This window comes from Anoplolepis gracilipes, chromosome 7 (assembly GCF_047496725.1).
Source record: "Anoplolepis gracilipes chromosome 7, ASM4749672v1, whole genome shotgun sequence".
NCBI classification, from domain to species: Eukaryota; Metazoa; Arthropoda; class Insecta; order Hymenoptera; family Formicidae; genus Anoplolepis; species Anoplolepis gracilipes.
Window position 1 is genome coordinate 13,066,932 of NC_132976.1, and position 19,778 is coordinate 13,086,709.

The 19,778-nt window shown below is 29.0% G+C and overlaps 1 protein-coding gene across 19 annotated transcripts in view; it reads right to left on the reverse strand.

Moving 5' to 3' along the window:
- LOC140668128 (uncharacterized) overlaps positions 1-19,778 on the reverse strand; it is a 165,270-nt gene that overhangs the window by 74,403 nt on the left and 71,089 nt on the right. For all 19 annotated transcript variants that reach the window (XR_012047125.1, XR_012047124.1, XR_012047123.1 and 16 more), the window contains exon 3: positions 678-741. Coding sequence is in view for 16 of the 19 variants with exons in the window: in XM_072896799.1 (XP_072752900.1) it covers positions 678-741 (64 nt within the window). In the remaining 3 variants the exon portion in view is untranslated. The remainder of the gene's footprint in view (positions 1-677; positions 742-19,778) is intronic.

Sequence of the window (19,778 nt, forward strand, 5' to 3'; positions counted from 1 at the left end):
TAGTTAGTCTTTGTAAATACACCAAGTTAAATTCCCGGTTCACCAATCAGTTTTGCAGAAAAATTGAATTTCTGCGAAACCGACGCACAACTATTTGCGTTTGGCTCTTAATCGCTCCGTTTTCATATTAGTTGTTTGTAAACATTAAAAGAGCTCTTTTAAAAACTTTTTAAAAAAATATATAACGAAAAAGGCGTTAAATTTATGCGCCAGTCAAAACTATTATGTATATTGTGTAAAATATATCCTACAAAAATAGTAATATTAATAATAATATTAATATTAAAAATTAGGCTTACTCGAAATAAAAACTCAAAAATATTTTAATCAAAAAAATTGTAGAAAATAGTTGTTTTAATTTCCTATAAATAGTTGTTATAATTTCCTACAAATATAATGATATTAAAAAGTTGTAATTCAAAGAATAAAAAGGTTTAATTAAAAAACTTACAATGTAACTAAACAAACAATATGCTAAAATTAATGTATTTTTTAATTAGAATTTAGCAGTGTTAAGTTTTTAATTAACATTATTTTATTTTTCTAATCTTAAATTTTAATATTATTTGTAAGAAATTGAAACAACTAATTTTGTACAACTCTTTTTGATTAAAATATTTTTATAAGTTTTCATTTTAAATTAGTAAAATTTACAAAAAGAAAGTAAAATTACTCACCAAAGATACGCACAAACGTCACATTCTGTTCCTCGTTGTCCACCGCTACCTCAGCAGTCCGCCTCTATAATAATGACATGTAATAAATTAGTTTTTGTTTAACTTATAAGTGTAAATTAGTGATAATAAAATAACATTATTGTTAATAAATGTTAATAAGAAAACACTTCATATAGATTAAATAAAGTGCGGGTTTTCTGGTCTTGACAATAAGTCATTATAATAATCACAATTTATTATTTACTGTTTGTTAGTTACTGTTTAATATACTACTTGTACTGTTATACACTATATTATACAGTTTATTTTTTACTGTATTATTACTATATTGTAATTATAAAGTAAATAAAAAAATGATACTTTATATAATTAAATTTTTGTTTGCATAAAAAATGAAACATTACAAAGATTAGACTAAATGACATAATATTATTTGTTGATTTATTTATCATATAAAACAAAAAATATTTTTAAAGAAACCAGAATTGAGAAATTTAAATCAAATAACAAACTTTTTATGAAAACTATTATGAGAAAGGATGCAATTACGTGTAAAATATGGGATAGAGTGGGAGGGGACTAGTGTAGTCCCTGCAAATTGTCCTAGATTTATATTTATATATAAATTCTTTTGTGACCCAGCTTTCTTTGTTGAGAGTGCTCATAACCCGAGCTCAGCATTTGCTGTCAGGCTTTATAGATTATTGACATCTTCACTATTGTCTTTGGTGATTTTAATTCTCCTGCTGTTAAAGAGTAATGTCCCTCAACATATACCTTCAGAGTGCGTTTTTTGCAGTCATATGAGACGGTTTTTTTAATAGTTTAGAACGGCCTGGATTTGAGGGAGTTCATGGCAAGATATTCTCGGTGGGTTGCCACTGCCTTTCCGAGAGGTGGCAATCAAATAAAAATCGAACGAATTCGATATTTCTAATCGGATTTGAACCCGGAATCTTTGGCACAGTGAGCCGACACGCAACTCACTGTGTCATGATTGTCACATTTACGTGTAAAAATTAAGTATAAAATTAAGTATAAAATTAAATTAAGTATAAAAAATATGATACAAAAGAAACAATATATAATTTTTTAAATAAAAATTTTGTTTTATTATTATGTCTTCTATTATAAAATTATATGAGACATAAAATTAATAAATTATATATTAAATAGTAAGATTCTATAAAACACAAAGAATCACCGAAAAAACACCGGCGGTGTTTCTTCCATTTTTGATCCCGCGATTTTGGAATTAATTTGTGTGTCAAATGATAACTTATGATGAGACATTAATCAAAAAATGGTAAATCAATCCAATATGGTAAATCAAAAATTCTACAATGATTTAATTTTTATAACGTGAAAATCAGTACAAGAAGATTTTTTCAAAGATACAAAATTCTGATACTAGGTCAATTATTTTTTTTTGAAGATCTGACTTTAAATTTATAATCAGCGATCCAAGAAACTCCTAGATATTAAGTGTTTCATAGAAATTAAAACATATTTTAATATATGGTCCGTCACATTAAATCAGCCATTTTAAATTTTAAAAATCTGACTTAAAACTTTGTTGTTAATAACCAGAAAACCTTCCGAGTACGAAGTATTAATTATCGGACAGATAAAAATTTGTGATTCAAAGGGAATGAGCTGACACCTTAATGAATTTTGACTACTTTGATCCCCCATATCTCGGAAAACAATTGTCACTTCATCATAAAAACTTTTTGTCATGTCTCATCATAAGCTATCATTAGCATACAAATTAGTTCCAAAATCGTGGGACTAAAAATGGGCGATTTTTGCGGTCGTTCTTTGTGGACTAATAGGAGCCAGGATAGTAAAGCGTCAGTTTCAAAAAAATTTATTGTTTTTTTCAAATTAATGCACTACCATTCTGCATCTAATTCTTATTAATTCACAAAATTTAAAATTTGTGTTTTACATGAGAACCTTTTAATTAATTTATAAACTTTATTACATTAATTGTTAATTTTATGTATTATACAATTATATAATAAAACACATAATAATAAAAAATTTGTTATTGACAAAAATCACATATTGTTTGCTTCATAATCACATTTTCTTAAAATAGAAAATATTTAAATTTGTATTAATTATTATTATTAAAGAATTATTAAAAAATTTTATTTTGCTTAAGTAAAAATGTTATAGTCATAAACATTTTTATATTATGTTTTTGCCTACAGATGTTACCCTTTTTCTTTATACGTTACAGCTAAAGTGTCAAGTGTTATTTGAATTTTGTTGGAAAAAGTGATTTTCAAAATAAGTGCTGCTACATGTCTCGCTACAAAGCAATGTTCTTGTGTTTACATCCAAAAGGACCACAAATATCTTCATTCGTTGTAGCCAAATATATGGGAAAATCAAAGTCGTTCGTCCGTTATATAACGTTTAATAAAACGTTATATAGACATAAAAACCGTGAATGATTTGCCGGAACGTGGCGCGATACAAACTTATATTGACAAAGACGTGAAAACGACCGAAAACGCTTATTTCAAACCAAAAGCACGTTGCTGCTGCGTCAAGAACAGACAATATTAAGACGAAAAGGTTTAATAATGTCGTGTGAAACCATTCGACGTTATTATTTCCGTGCTCATGGTATGCAGTGGTGCAGCACAATAAAAAAATCATTGTTATCAGAAAAACATGTGAGCGCACTAACTTGGACACACAAAAATGAAGATCGCGACTGGACTAACGTAGTTTTCACAGACAAATCTTCTTTTTGGACACGTACTGCAGTGCAACGATCCTGGTCTACCACCACCGATAGACTCGTTCAACGAACGGTAAACACGCAGTAAAAGTGCATATTTTAAGCTGTTTCTCAGAGCAAGAATTTGGCAATCTCTATATCTTTACTAATAACTTAAAGGCGCAAAAATGTTAAAAATATACCAGAAAGCTTTGTTGCCGTCTGTCCAATATTGGTATATCAGTAAAGATGAAGATTGGGTACTCTAAGAGGACAACGACCCGAAATATCGGGGCCAGCTCTGTAGGGCCTGGAAAAAGCAAAATGATATCGAGACATTCAACTGGTTATCACAATCGCCCGATGCAAATTCAAAGAAAATGTTTGATCGTTCATCAAGAGGAAGCTTCGTAGAAGATAGGCATCAACAGAAAAGCGTTTAATTACCAAAATTCGACAACTTTGGAAGTTCTTGCCACATGAATATGCTGTTAATTTAGTGGAAAGCATGCCTCAGAGATAAGAGTTCATTATAAATGCAAGTGGCGACGGGACTCATTATTAATATAAGTGCATTTTAGTCCTAATCGTGGAGAATATAATCACTACAAATTAAATGCTAATAAGTTTATTATTCTTTCAGATAGGTCTGCCACGTTCTTATTAGCTACACTGTATACCATGTCTTTTTATTTACACAGGTTATTTGCTATCATTTTGATCAACAATATCTAACTATTAGGGTTGTGATTTTATTTAATGTTTGATAATGTGTCGATTGCCTATTAAAGAGAATTTTTAGAACCATGATAGAAACTTTAGAAATTCTCTGATTTGATAGCCAACTGTTAGACAATGTTAACAAATGTTAAGTGAAATCGCAGCCTAAGAATGCAGTGTAGTCGCACTCACATAGATTGTCCTAAACTTTATCCAAGCAACAGAAGCTTTAAAACATCCTGGATACAAATTTGTGTCAAAAGGAATGTTTTTTTTGTATTGTTGAGTACAACCAACAAACGGTTAAACATTAGATTCATGTTTTAAAAAGATCTTGTCTTTTCGATCATTATCTTTTGAGAAATAGACTGGACGGCAAAGAAAATAAGTTCTTCAATATACCGTATTAGCAATGAATTGTCTTTAAACACATTGTTGAAAGAATATAATGATGATTTTTAACCATCTGTTGGAGTTATTAAAAGTTTCAAAGTCAAGTTAATGCAAAAAAAACGTTGTTCTTAATTTCTTTGAGTTTCTATTTAATTTGCGTTGCATTAATAAAGAGCTTGAAAAAATGGAAAAGTCTGGTGCTATTAATCGAGTTGAGATATCAGAATGAGCTTCACCATTAGTAGTAGTACCAAAGCCTAATGGATCCGTTCGTATTATCGGAGAGTTCAAATGTATAAATAATTAATTACATATTAAATAGTATCCTTTCATAAGAGTTGAAGAATTATTCGAGAAAATCTTACGCGGTTAAGTTTTTATCAAACTAGATGGTCCAGATGCATTTCAAGTGGAAATAGAAGATGTATGCAAGAAATATTTAGTCATAAATACCCATCGAGATTTCCAATAATATAATGTACTACCATAGTATATACAGTAGCGCAACTCTCCCGATTTTGTGTTGGCTAAAATGGAGTGCACATGCGCGAAATAAGGGAGTTGGTCCAGTAACGCCATTTAAACTTCTCTCTCACTCCCTCTTCATTATTTCATTCTCTCTCTCTTTTTATTCCCGACTGCTGCCAAAACCCAAATATAAAAAATAGAAGAAATATAAAAATAAAATATTTAAAAAATGTTAGTCACATTAAAAAAAAATTATATATATATTATAATACTCGTAATATTAAAAAAGACAAAAAGCCAAAAGACAAAATTTTAATATTTTATTTTTATGTTTCTTCTATCTTTTATATTTAAGTTTTGGCAGCAGTCGGGAGTAAAAAGAGAGAGAAAATGAAATGATGAAGAGTGAGTGAGAGAGAAGTTTAGATGGCGTTACTGGATCAACTCCCTTATTTCGTGCATGCGCACTCCGTTTTGGCCAACACTGACATCAAAGGTGTCGACAGGGAGTTGCGCTACTGTATATACTGTGGTACTACTCTAGGCTATTGCATCGTCATCGGTAATTTTTCAAGAGTTGATGAATTGTACATTCAAAGTAATTCCAATGACAAAGTTATTTGTGGATGACACAATCTCTACTGGAAAAGATGACCAAAACTATTTACAAAATCTTGAGATGACTACAACGCACCTGTATGAAGTTAGCACCCCATTTTTAAAATTTTAAAATTCTAAAAGTTGTTACAGGTTGTTCTAGACTTGTTCTAAATTGTTCCAGAAGATCAAATTTTTATAATAAAAATTTTGGCAGAAAATCGAAAGAAACGATTTTTTGATCTGGCACTCCATTTTTCTGAAAATCAAACTTTTCAAGGTTGTTCCAGATTGTTCTAGTTGTTCTAAACATTGTTCCAAAGTATTAATTTTCCAAACAAAGAATTTAAAAAGATATAATAAAAGAATATTGAGCGCTCAAACAGTATTTTTACATCTACAGCTATCATTATCATCTTCTGAACACCAAATTACATATTTAGGCTAATAATTAACAGAACAACCCGGAACAAGTCTCTCATTTTTGCCAAAACAAATTTTTAAAGGGCACTTTACTCTTGGAGGTAGACACATTTTTGCTTTTTCGTCATTTTGGACCGATAACGACGCGTCAGCGACAGCAAAATGTAAAATAATAACAAATATACATAGAACAATCTGGAATAACTTTTATTTTTGCCAGAACAAATTTTTAAAGGGCACTTTACTCTTGGAGGTAGACACCTTTTTTGCTTTTTTCGACCGATAATGACGCGTCAGCGATATCAAAATGGCTCTATATATAATGGACCTATTTTTTAAAGCCGGGCTTAGAGTGTAAGAATAGCAAAAATACTCTTGATTTTTCCATTATTTTTCAAAATTGTGGCGATTGATGCAATCGATAATTTTGGAAGATAATGGAAAAACTAAGTGTATTTTGTCGAATACTCTCGGCACATGAAATTTAACTGTAATGAAAACTGAACTGAAAGTGTCTACCTCTAAGAGTAAAGTCCTCTTTAAAAATTTATTCTGGCTAAAATGAGAGTTGTTCCAGATTGTTCTATGCATATTTGTTATTGTTTTACATTTTGGTGTTGCTGACGCACCGTTATCGGTCGAAAATGCCAAAAAAATAAAAAAAATGTGTCTATCTCTAAGAACTTCGCAAAATTAAAAAATTAATTTCTAAGAAATTTACACATAAACACTCGCGTCTGGCTCTTATTCGTCAAGTTGATAGTTGCCTGTTTGCAAAAAAATCGTTTTTTTCGATTTTCCGCTAAAATTTTTATTATAAAAATTTGATCTTTTGGAACAATTTAGAACAAGTCTAGAACAACCTGGAACAACTTTTAGAATCTTAAAATTTTAAAAATGGGGTGCTAACTTCATACAAGTCTGCAACGCATGAAAAAATGAAATTTTTATCTGTTTAGGAAGAAATGCATTTTCATGCAACCAAGTCAAGTTTCTTGGACAAATTCTGTGTACAGAAAGTATTTATACAGATCCCAGTAATGTTGAGTTAATCATGTCCATAAGAGAATCCATAAAAGGTATAAATGAAGTCTTTCCTGAATTTGGTAAATTTTTACAGTGTCACTAACTTATCACATTTTTAAACTATTCAACAAATTAATACGCAATGGAGTTAATTGGAATTGGAATAATCACTGCAAGAAAAGTTTTAAAATAAGATCAAGAAAGCTATGTTAAGTGCTAGATCACTGCAGTCAGTTCTTGTCGGCATAGCATGCAATGTATCTTCTGTTGGCGTTGGAGTAGTATAATATATTCGAAAAAACATTGTACGTTACGGGATTCTTGATACAATAGTTTCTAACGATAGTCTCTAATGCGTCGAAGAATTTTGAAGAATTTTGTGAAGGAAATGGTATTCGCCATACCAAATCAGATGTTTATCACCCTCGAAATAATGGGAAAGTCAAGCGATTTGTTGCACGTTAGAAAACAATTTGAAATCTACAAAAAAAAAACAATTTAGAATTGTGTAATTTTTTGTTTAATTATCGGATCACATCCCATGCAATTACAAGCATTTCTCCGAATTTATAATGACAATCAAAATTTTAAAACAACCAAAAATTTTACTTTGATCTACTTTACTCTGATGTAAATTATAGGGTTAAGATAAATCACAAGAAAAGCAATAACAGCAGTTTAATAAAAATGTTTTTGTTGTGAATTCAGTTCTAGAGATAAAGTTGGAGTCCAAACGTTTAAAAAAATGATCCTAAATGGAGCTTTGGAATCGTTGTTAAGTCTATTGGTTTAGTATCATATGTCATCAAAGCAGACAGTCGTATTATGAAGCGATACGTAGACATGATCTCTGTCCAAAAGCCATCAAAAGATAAATCTGATGAAAGCATTATTAATTCAGAGAAATTGTCTAATTCAACAGAGTCAGAAACAGAACACATAACATATTATCTATGTTAGTATGGGCAACCACAAAGTGGCCAATTGCAACGAATGAGCAATAGCAACGTGATCAAGTGCAACTAGCAATCGCAATGTGATCAATATCAATGTGGTCAATCAGGACTGATTAATCGTAACATAATCAAGCTCCAATCCGATATTATCGATGGAAAAAATGATTATTTTTAATGCACAAACCAAGACACGATGATGTTTCGTGCGAAATCATGCCCAACAAAAATGTATAGCAACGGATCATATATTTATGCAAATAATCCCGCAAATTATTTAAATTATCAGATTCTCAGGATTCTGGATGAACCGATTGAGTTTTTCATGGGTTTCATCGATAGTTTGAGTTTATTTTATACAAATATTTTTATTTTTATTTTATGTGCTCTATAAACAAACAATATTACCATAAAAAGTTTCAATGCATTAAAATATTTATCAAGAAACTTAATCATTATTCTTGTTATTATAATCATCATGTAAATTCCAATGTATTCTACATTTCTATATCCATATACTCAATGTTGAAAAAAGTGTAAAATATTTTAAAGGAATTTAGTATACCCCAAAATAAATCGTAAAATTTGAATAAATATCAGGCAACATAAATCGTTTTTGAGATATTTCTATTTTTTTTTTGTTTAGCTACTTTAAGCTTATTTTTAAGAAATTAAAGTTAAATTTTATTTATAATTTATGCAAAATAATAATATAGCTGTTTTGCCTTACTTTATTAGAGAAAGTATTCAAAATGATCTTCTTTCATGTCTATACAGATCTTGCATTTTCGCAAGAAAGACTCTTGTGCTCTTTCAAACACATGTAAGATTATCCTGATTATAATGTGGACTTTTTGTACGCGATGTTGTAATTGTTCTATATTATTAATTGGCTTTCCATGTATCAGACTTTTTAAATAATTCTAAATAAAATTAAACGGATCTAGGTTCGGAAGCCATGCAACTGGACCTTCACGTCCTATCCATTTTTCTTGGTACATTTGATTTAGATATTCTCTAACATATAATGAAAAATATAATCGAGTGTATCATATCATGCTTGAATCAAGTCGTAGCTTTAAAGTTTAATGGGACATTTTTGAGTAGTGAAGACAATGTGTTCATTAAAAAGACGTGGTATGTTGGACTAAATCGATTTGACAAACTTATGAGTCTGTTTGTCGAAATACTTAACTAGACATTTAGATTAAAACGCTATTGATGTCTAAATTCAATAACAGCATGTGAGTTTTTCGTTATTCTACTCATTGGATATTATAAAAATTAAAAAATTTATTTGTAGTAAATTCAGCTTCGTCAGTAAAAAGAATATTAGCAATCAAATTAACATTTTTGGCCTGTTTCCTCAAAATCTATCTGTAAAATCTCTAGCCTGCGACAAAGGTGGATTTAATGTCTAAACATATTGAATATAGGAATAAAACAATTGCTCTTTGAGTGTCCTTATACTAATTCCCTTCTTGTATCATTGCCAAGAGATTACCTTAGGTGGGCCCTTTACTGTCGCCCATGTTTCTACCAAATAAATTAGTGGCCTGCAGTCTTTGATAAAGTTTTGTAAATATTCGACTCAAAGAAATTTTGCGATTTGGAAAATTTTGAGCATACAGACAGCGTGCTTCAATGTTGAGATGGCAAACATACATTTTATGTATGGTCGTGGTAATGCCCTAGCATTACCACAAACATACATAAAATGCATGTTTGCCATCTCAACATTGGTGTAAAAGATCATAATTATTAAAAACCGTTGATGCCAGTGAACTGTCAATGTAATTTTTTGCTAACAAACACATCTATTGTACAAATATATTTATTGCCGAAATATGACAAAACATTCCTATTGTCAGAACTTGTTGTTAACCGCGTTCGTCGATCCAACTTTATTTGCAAACCGCGAAGCAGATGTTATTACAAACAAATGTTTATCTTGAGACATATTTACGGTTACTGGGTCAATTCGTTATTATGATTATTGGAGTTATTATTTCATGAAGAATTATTCATGCAAATATAGATAAATATAAGTAAATTAAGTTAAATTGTGTCTAAGTAATTTATAATATAAGATATTGCGAATACTTCAAAAATAGCTTATTTGCAAATTCATGTTTACTAAGACTATTAACTTATTTTCAGGTATATCACTAAATTCTCTTAAAATATTTTACCTTTCTTTTCAACAATTTTTTGTCAACTGTATATTACTCTCGCAGACGTTGTATGGTTGCAGCTTCCGATTTAAGATTGTGTTAGCGACACTCGACATGACTGCATGTAGTCACTCGCGTCCCGACTTTTATTAAATAGGTTACTTTTGCAAGAGCAATGTTTTATAATGTGATAGCTTTCAACTCAAAGAAATATGTAAGTATTGAATATGTAAATATTGAAAGAAGTATGTATTCTTACTTGCTTATAAAAACCATAGTAGAAAGAATACAAGGTACATCATTCTGGTGGGTGCGCAGTTCTTTAAAAAGTAGAGGGGAGCATCAACCAATGAAGGAGTGCCCCAAAGCATAATTCTATATGGCTAACACTGATTTTTTGATCTGTGAGACAGTGTGGGATTGGTTAAAAATTTAGATTCCGCCCACAATATGCACAATCATTCACCTTGTATTCTTTCCATTATAATGAAAAACTGTAGAAAAAGATTTGTCGTGATATGATTGAATCAAGCAACTTTATGTTTTTATATCACAAATGGAATATACACAAATGGTCTTATCTATGTTTATTATGTTAAAAATATATTTTGATTTAACATTTCCAAAAGGATAATTATTCCATAAAATTCTATGTACAGATCTTTTGTGTTACTTCTAAAAAATAATAAGCTATTTCATAAACAAATACAGGATGGTGCCTTAAATCACTTTAATCATCTTAAATATCTCGCTTGTTTTAGATGATATAAGAAAATGTTTCAAATAAAAATTGTTGAGCTTAAAAGGAAAAAAAGATAGATATATTACTTTGACCTTGAGTATATGGGTCAAGGATATATAGAAAAATCAGCATAATTCTATTAAAAAAAAACAAGATTGATTTAATCTTGTTTTTTTTTAATAGAATTATGCTGATTTTTCTTTATAAATCGATTTCTCGCAATATTGCATAAAAAATTATCATAGTATAACCACAGATTAGAGTGATAACCACAAATTTAATAGTTTACGAGATATTTTATACTTTGACATAATTTTATATTAAAGACGTCTTTAAAATGTGTCTTAAAGACGTATCAATTATAATCAATTTCGGACGTTGTGTGTAGTAAAAAATATATAAAATGTCCTAAAACTATCAAATATACTCTTAATGGCAGTTTGCTTCAATTTCAAGAAGAAAATTTTAATATAAAAGTGTCGAGGTTATAATAATTTTCAAACAAGAAGCGATTATAGTCTTGACATTTTTGTATTAAACTGTTTTTGTCTTTAAATATTCGAAGAAATCTGCCATTAGGTTACTCTAGTATAATAGCTCAGGATACTTTGTATATTCTAAAATAATCTAGAAAGAATAAAATTAGTAAGTAATATATATAATATATATAATTTATTATATATACTGTAATTATTAATATATATAATTACAATATAATACAATATATAATATATATAATACAATATCTACATATAATTTATTATAAACATTCTTTTTCTTTTCTGCTATTTTTTTTTGTTTTTTTCTCACAATCGCTGAGCAAAAGATCGCAACTTGAAAGAAATTGAAAATCATTGAAAATGATTCTAGGCAGCACCAAGTCGTCTAAAAGGACTACTAAAACTGGATATATTTTCGTCAAAAACATCTTTTAGACAGAGCGTATAGTTGACGAAAAGATGACTAAAACTAGCTCATGACCCGAATTACGTCACTTTTAAGTCACGTCTACATGATGACTAAAAGATAACTAATTTTAGACATCTTTCATTGACTACTTTTAGACATCTTTTTAGTTATTTAAAAGGCTTTTTAAAAACTTTCAATCATTTCTTTGACATTTTTTTTAGATACATTTGTTCGTTTTAATTATATGTTACATTAAATTTTAAAATATATGAAAAAAAAAATAATTATGTTTATAATTTATAATGGATTCCATAATGTGCATTAGAAAATGTAGCCAAAATTATTCATATAAAAATATTTAATTTATAAAAATATATTTATATAAAAAAATATTTTTCATATTTTATAGCTTAAACAATAACGAGTAATTTTCATTTATTCAGATAGATATCCGAATAAATAAAAATTTAATATTTTGTACAGATAGTGTCCGAAATGAAACTGATAGAAATGGTCGTTATGACCTTGTTAGTTATTCTTTTATATAGATTATTTCTATCGAGGGTTCAAATCGGGTCAGAGTCGAGTCAGGGTCGGGTTGGTTTGCCTATTTCCAACGGATTAGAGTTACACTAGGGTTGCGGCAACCTTACCTTAAAATTTTATTGGGTATAGTTCAACTTCAAGTTTGATGTTTCTACCATAGACATAGTAAGAATAGACCGAGCGTGTCGTTTTGTAAACATTCAAGCTCAGGTAGCAAAGGACAGAAAGTAGGTGCCGTATACCTTTCTCTTTCTAACGAAGAAATAGTGGGGATAAGGAAAAGTGAGACAAAACTGATCACCATAGCATAGTGGCTGATTAGCTTTCTCTTCACTCTTTCTTACCACCATTCTTTTTTTCGTTAGAAAGAGAAAGGCACCTATTTCATGTCCTTTTCTACCTGAGCTTCAGGTATTTAACGTTCGGTCTATTCTTACTATGTCTATCGTTTCTATCGTAAGAGCGCTCACCTCAACTCGACTGTAACCTAACTCTAAACCGATTCAAACTCTCGATGAAAATATAGTCATAGTTTTCATGACTCAATCTTAAATGCGAGATCGTATTTAACTATCGCATAGTGCGTGGCGTAGTAATAAGAAAATTAACTATTTTTTTTACCAAGAAGACATCTTTTCTTTTTTTTGTTTTATGAAAACAAACAACTATAAAAAGATGTCTTTTTTTAAATTATTTTTTCAAAACGAAAAAATGTCTTACAAATACCTTTTTGTTTTATCGAAAAGATAACTTAAAAAAGATGACAAAAAGTAAGCTTTTTTTTAAGTTGTCTTTTCCGGTAAGACAAAAAGATATCTTACAAACATTTTTTCGTTTTGTGAAAAAATAACTTAAAAAAGTTATCCTCTCATCATCTTTCAGTATTATGTGTCTTCTGGAATATTACTTACGGGTTGAGCGGGTTCTACTTATAGACTACACTTATATACAGGATGATTCAGAACAACTCAGGAATTCTTGCAAAGACGTATTCCTAAGTTAATTCTGAAACGATTTTCCTTTATGAAAATTTTGTTTAGAGCTTACTTTTTAAATTTAAAAAAAAAATTACGGAATGATGGGTCAAGTACAAAAGGTAGGCAAGGGTGCGGGCGGCGCAACTCATCATCCGAAATGTGTGTATATGAGAGAGAGAGAGAGAGAGAGAGAGAGAGAGAGAGAGAGAGAGAGAGAGAGAGAGAGAGAGAGAGAGAGAGAGAGGGAGGGAGGGAGGGAGGGAGGGAGGGAGGGAGGGAGGGAGGGAGGGAGGGAGGGAGGAAGGAAGAGTTGTGCTGCGTGCGCGCGTGTGTATAAGAAAGGGACTGTGTGCATTGTTGCATGTATTTGAGTGCAACAAGCGCTCTGTAATCACCCGTGTCGGATAGTGAGTTACACCGCCCCTGCCTACCTTCTGTACTTGTCCCGTGATTCGGTAACTATTTTCTTTTATAATTTAAAAAGTAAGTTTCGTAAATGAAAAATCGTCTCAGAATTAACTCAGGAATACGTCTTTGGAAGAACAACTGAATTGTTCTGAATCACCCTGTATATAAGTTCAGTTTCCAACTAGCAAGACTCGGATTCCACTCCCACCATTACAGGCTATCTATCTATCTACCTATCTATCTATGTAAATATATACAGCGTGTTCGTTTGAAAAGTTTTCATCTTGTTTATTTTGTGACCGATTAATTTTTATAAAAAATACCGAAAGACGTCAATTTTGTTTTTGAAGGGGACGTATAAATACCATAAATGCAACGGTATTACTTCATCGCCTTCGCAGGGGTAGTTATCCTTTCAAAAATTGTAAATGGCAATAGAAGTCAAGTGGCATATCATTTTAAAGATCTTTTGATTCTCTTTACAACCGTGTTTGTTTTTTTTTAATTTGAGTAAATATTTTTCAAGAAATCGTATTAGAAAATTTCAGGTATAAGAAAAAAAATTTTAGATGCAAACATACAAATTAGAATAAATTTATTTATTTTACATGTTATCTTAAATGTTCAAAATGTTCGCCGTTATTAGCTAAACAATAATAAAGACGATTCTCAAACTCTAAGCAAACATTTCTAAAGGTATCTGTTGGAATGGCTCTACATTCCTGTACAATTCTTTGACGCAAATCATTCATATTGTCTACTGGTGTTTTATAAACAACAGATTTTAAGTGTCTCCACAGAAAGAAGTCCAGAGGAGTTAAATCCGGAGATCTTAGTGGCCACTCGATAGCTCCTCTTCTACTGATCCATCTCTGTGGGAATATGTATGTATGTATTTGTTTATTTACTACTAATCTGTTTAAGGTTATACAAATTATATTTTTTATTATATTATATTATTTATATTAATTATGTATTATATTGAATTTAATTACATTTTTTTAAAGTTTTTTTTCTCTTATGCCTATTTACGCACTAAGGGGAGATTATGGTTTTTCTTATATAAAATGCTATTTTTCAGGAATTTTTTTGACAAATTTATAAAGTATTAATTCTAAATTTTATATTTTTTTTATTGCATTTTTAACTAAATTAGAAAATTTTTTCATTATTGCATATTTTATTTTATTATTGCGTCTATTATAAGCTGTGATTTATGATAGCGTGCGAGGTGTTTCGATTGCTGGTTGACATGATAACTTCACTTCAGGTAATCACAAAAATTCAAATAATGTTTTGTTCTAAATACATATAATTATCTATCATTTGATAAACGGTAAGTTCCAAAAAAATTAAAATTGAAATAATAATGATATTTAAATGCAAAATATGTAACTTTTTTGTCAAAATTTACATCGTTTTTTCAAAGAAAAAGAAAAATATTATTAAAAATTACTTGTATCGTTTATCAAACATAATAAAGGAGTATTTATTTTAGGAGTAAAAATTTAAAATAAATCGATACATTTAAGTTTCGAAATATCATGTCAACTAGCAAAAAAAAACTGTGTTAAAAAATGCGTTTAAAGTTTGATGTGTAGTTTACAAAAGAATATGAATAAAGTACTTCTAATATTTAGTGACTAATCAGCTGTATAGGAGCCAATTTATCATCTTCTTCTTCATAATATTTATATTGAATTATTTTCTTCTTTCTATGCTTAAGTTAAATTATCTTTCAAACTATTCAACTTATTTCAAACTATTTTAGAAGCATTTAGGTCTTATTTTAATGATCTCTGCAATTGCTGCTATTGATCGTGAAAATTACAAAATATTTCGTTTTACTAGTTGAGGATGATTTCCATTGTCATAATCGTTTTGAGGATTGTATTATTCATTAAAAATACCAGTAGTTAAATAAACTGCAATTTCAATGGTTTTTGTGCCACAGTAAAGATATTTAGGCATGAGTCGTCACATCGTTGAATTGAAACTTTTATATTATCAGAATTTTTTTTCAACCAGTCATTTGAAGACAAATTTGTGTAAATAAGTTTTACAGTTTTCACATCTTCATGAAGAGACTTATTATGAGGAGTTGTCCCAGATTTTCTTCAACTTCAACACAGTGCCATTTACACTTACATATTTTACTTCACAAAACAATATATATATTATAGGTTTTCATCTGTCGAATATTTGTGATAAAACGTAGCCCATATTACATTATAGATATATCAACGGAATCCGGATATCTTCAAATCGTTAAACTATAGAAAATCGTCAATTTCCCTATATCCTTATCCCGTCCCATTTTTATTCTTACATCAAATTGTCTTCTCTTTACTTCTTTATTTTTGTCCTTTCTTTTCCCTTTCCTATCTCCTTTTTTCTCTCTATCTACTTTTTTTTTGGCCATTGTCGCTTTGTCCCTCTCTCTTGATATCTCTTTCCCATTTATTTCTCTTACTTTTTTCCTGTTTTTACCCTTTTCATCACTCTTTTTCAGATGCATCTGTAAGTATGCCTTTTCTTCTTTCTTCCTAATAACTCACTATTTCCTGGTCATCAGTTCTTAATCCTTCTCTCTCTCTCTTTCTCTCCCTCTCTCTTTATTCTAGATGCATAATATCTTCTTGATCTTTATTTTCTTGTGTCTCTTTCATACCTTTTTCTTAACTTCCTTCTAAATTATTATCTCAAGTTCTTTCTTATCTTCTTATCTATTTTCTTCATTTCTATCTTAACGTTTTATTTTTCTATATTAAATCCTTTTTTATCTATAAAAACTTTTTTTTTCAATTTTTTCTTATTTACTTTTTTTCCTTCACATTTTCATACTGTTAGCATATCTCCATTCTTTTTTTTTGCTTTTCTCTTTATTTCTTCAATTCCATTCTCTATTTTTTTCTCTCAATACTATCTTTATTTTTTAATTCCCTATCTTTTTTATCTTTTTTTGTTATTATAGACCTTCCCTCTTTCCTTTATTTTCCATCTTATTTGAATAAAATTCTAATTTACATTTAAAATAATTTAATAATTCTCACACTTTAGCTAACATATCATTTTACAAAAGATTAAATTGTTATCGTTTCTATTTGATTTAACTTTATGTTTATATCAATTTTTTGTATTATATTTTTCTTTAAGAAATGACTTTTATTACATATGTATATATCACAGCATGTATATTTGTATATTTTTTTTAAATCTGGAGAGACTGAATCTTCTCTTTCAATTTCTTCACTCTTTTTTTTAGAATCCGGATATATCGCAATTATTACTAGCGTTACGATAACTTATTTGATTAATTACTTATCGCCGCATTGTATTATAGCGTTGTACTTAAATAATTGTAGAGATATGAGAGCATTTCGCTAATTAACTTATTAATTACTCATTCTTTATATTTCTTTTTTCATTGCTTCTCTTTTTGTTCTTTTATTTTCTCTTTCTGAATTTTTTTCTTATATTCTCCATAAGCGCTCTTTCATTTCTTCCCTGAAAAAAAGAGAGACAGAAGCAGAGAAGAGGAGAAGAGGGGGAAAAGAGAAGAGAGAAAGAGATATTGATTATTTTTATTAGCTTTCTCAGCTATTTGTAAAATTACAGAATATATTAAAATACATTGTAATTATCTAAATTACATTATATAAAATATGCTTCTTTAACATATACTTAAACGCTTCAATTGTTTCACATCATTTCATTTCAGTTATTAGGGCATTATATATTTTCATTCTTTTGTAAAACATGCTCTTTTGCGCGCTTCTTGGTCTACGAAATTGTATTACAATGTCCTCGGCTTGCTGTATTTGTCTTTTATTTATTTCTTACTATTTCTAATCTATTCCTTAATTAATTTGGCAACATATTCTTAAAATCTTCAAAATAAATATATATACGTTATAATGTAATCTCAGTCGTATATCTTACGGACATAAACTGCAACATTTGCAGTTATATGTTTTAGTTTGATATACCTATCACATTGCAATATAACTGTCATGGCTCGATTTTGCAATTTATCCAGTATTAGTTATATATCTGTTAACAATGTTATGCAATATTCAAAGTGAGGCGCTATAATTGATTTATATACAATACATTTGGTATACATCCATTTTTCCACTATAATATGTGTAAGAGAAGTGCCTTGGTCACCCCGATCAATGATCTGACACCGATGGATTTCTTTGTGTGGGGAACTTCAAAACAAAAAGTTTATTCGTTGCCAATTCATTCAAGAGAGCAGCTGAGAGACAGAATCGCGGCTGCAATACATCAAATAATACCACAACAATATAAGGCTGCAGTACGAGCTGTGAATACTAGATGTAACGCTTGCACTGTTGCAAGAGAACAGCATTTTGAACAAAATCTTCGTTAAAAAAAGTAATAATATAATAAGTGTAAGTAAACTAACTAAATAAATAAGTAGAAAAATGAATATTTTTGTTTTTGTTTTATTGCTATTTTCTCGGAAACAAAGCTAAAACAAGCAAATCTCTGCATAACTTTTTTTCTTAGTTTATCGATTCCTCATATGTTCCCGAAGTTTTGACATTTAATTTCAGGACACCTTGTATATATGTATATATATATATATCATCGCTTGCAAAAGATATAAACATATATATATATATATAAGTTTATATCTTTTGCAAGCGATGATCGTGCAGTAATATAATATAGATTGAATATTAGCAATATATTGAAAAATTTTTTTCTGATATGACATTTTAATTAAAGCATTCTTGTATGTTATTTGTACTAGATATGATATTTTTTTAGATTTCCTAGTGATATTTATCATTGAAAAATACCTTTTTAAGTGATATATTCATCATTAAAAAATATCTTTTTAAAAAAAATTTAAACAAAGCACTAAATCTATGTGTTTCTAAAAAGAAAACTGCTGCACAAAGGAAAGTTCTTTTAATGTATAATATACTTATTAACAAAACAACTGTACAAAGTATTGAATCAATAGATATTTTGTTGCTTAAATTTACTCTTTTTACATAAATGATTGTATCAAAAAAATGCACAAATTGAGAATAAAACTTATACATTATATAATTTAATTCAAAGTATTACTATTTTGATTACATTATATAATTTAGTTGAAAGTAAGGTAAATATTCACATAAGGTCACCCCTTTCAGAAGTCAATGACCTTGACCTTTTAAGCGTTACTTAGGACAGTGACCTTGACAACATATGTCAAGGTCATTGACTTCTGAAAGAGGTGACCTTATGTGAATATTTACCTTACTTTCAACTAAATTATATAATGTAATCAAAATAGTAATACTTTGAATTAAATTATATAATGTATAAGTTTTATTCTCAATTTGTGCATTTTTTTGATAGAATCATTTATGTAAAAAGAGTAAATTTAAGCAACAAAATATCTATTGACTCAATACTTTGTACAGTTGTTTTGTTAATAAGTATATTATACATTAAAAGAACTTTCCTTTGTGCAGCAGTTTTCTTTTTAGAAACACATAGATTTAGTGCTTTGTTTAAATTTTTTTAAAAAGATATTTTTTAATGATGAATATATCACTTAAAAAGGTATTTTTCAATGATAAATATCACTAGGAAATCTAAAAAAATATCATATCTAGTACAAATAACATACAAGAATGCTTTAATTAAAATGTCATATCAGAAAAAAATTTTTCAATATATTGCTAATATTCAATCTATATTATATTACTGCACGATCATCGCTTGCAAAAAATATAAACTTTTGGACTGCATATTTCCTAAGCCTGTGGTGATCTGAGAAATAACAACATACTATTTATAGCTATGTAACTATACACACACATATATATATATATATATATATATATATATATATATATATATATATATATACACACACAGTTATATTGCTACTGTATCTTGTATTATAGACTAGGGCTGCTTAACCTCAAGCTACTAGCGGAAAGTCACAGAGGAACATTTTCGATCTAGGTGACATTGGGAGTTATTCTAGTACCACCCG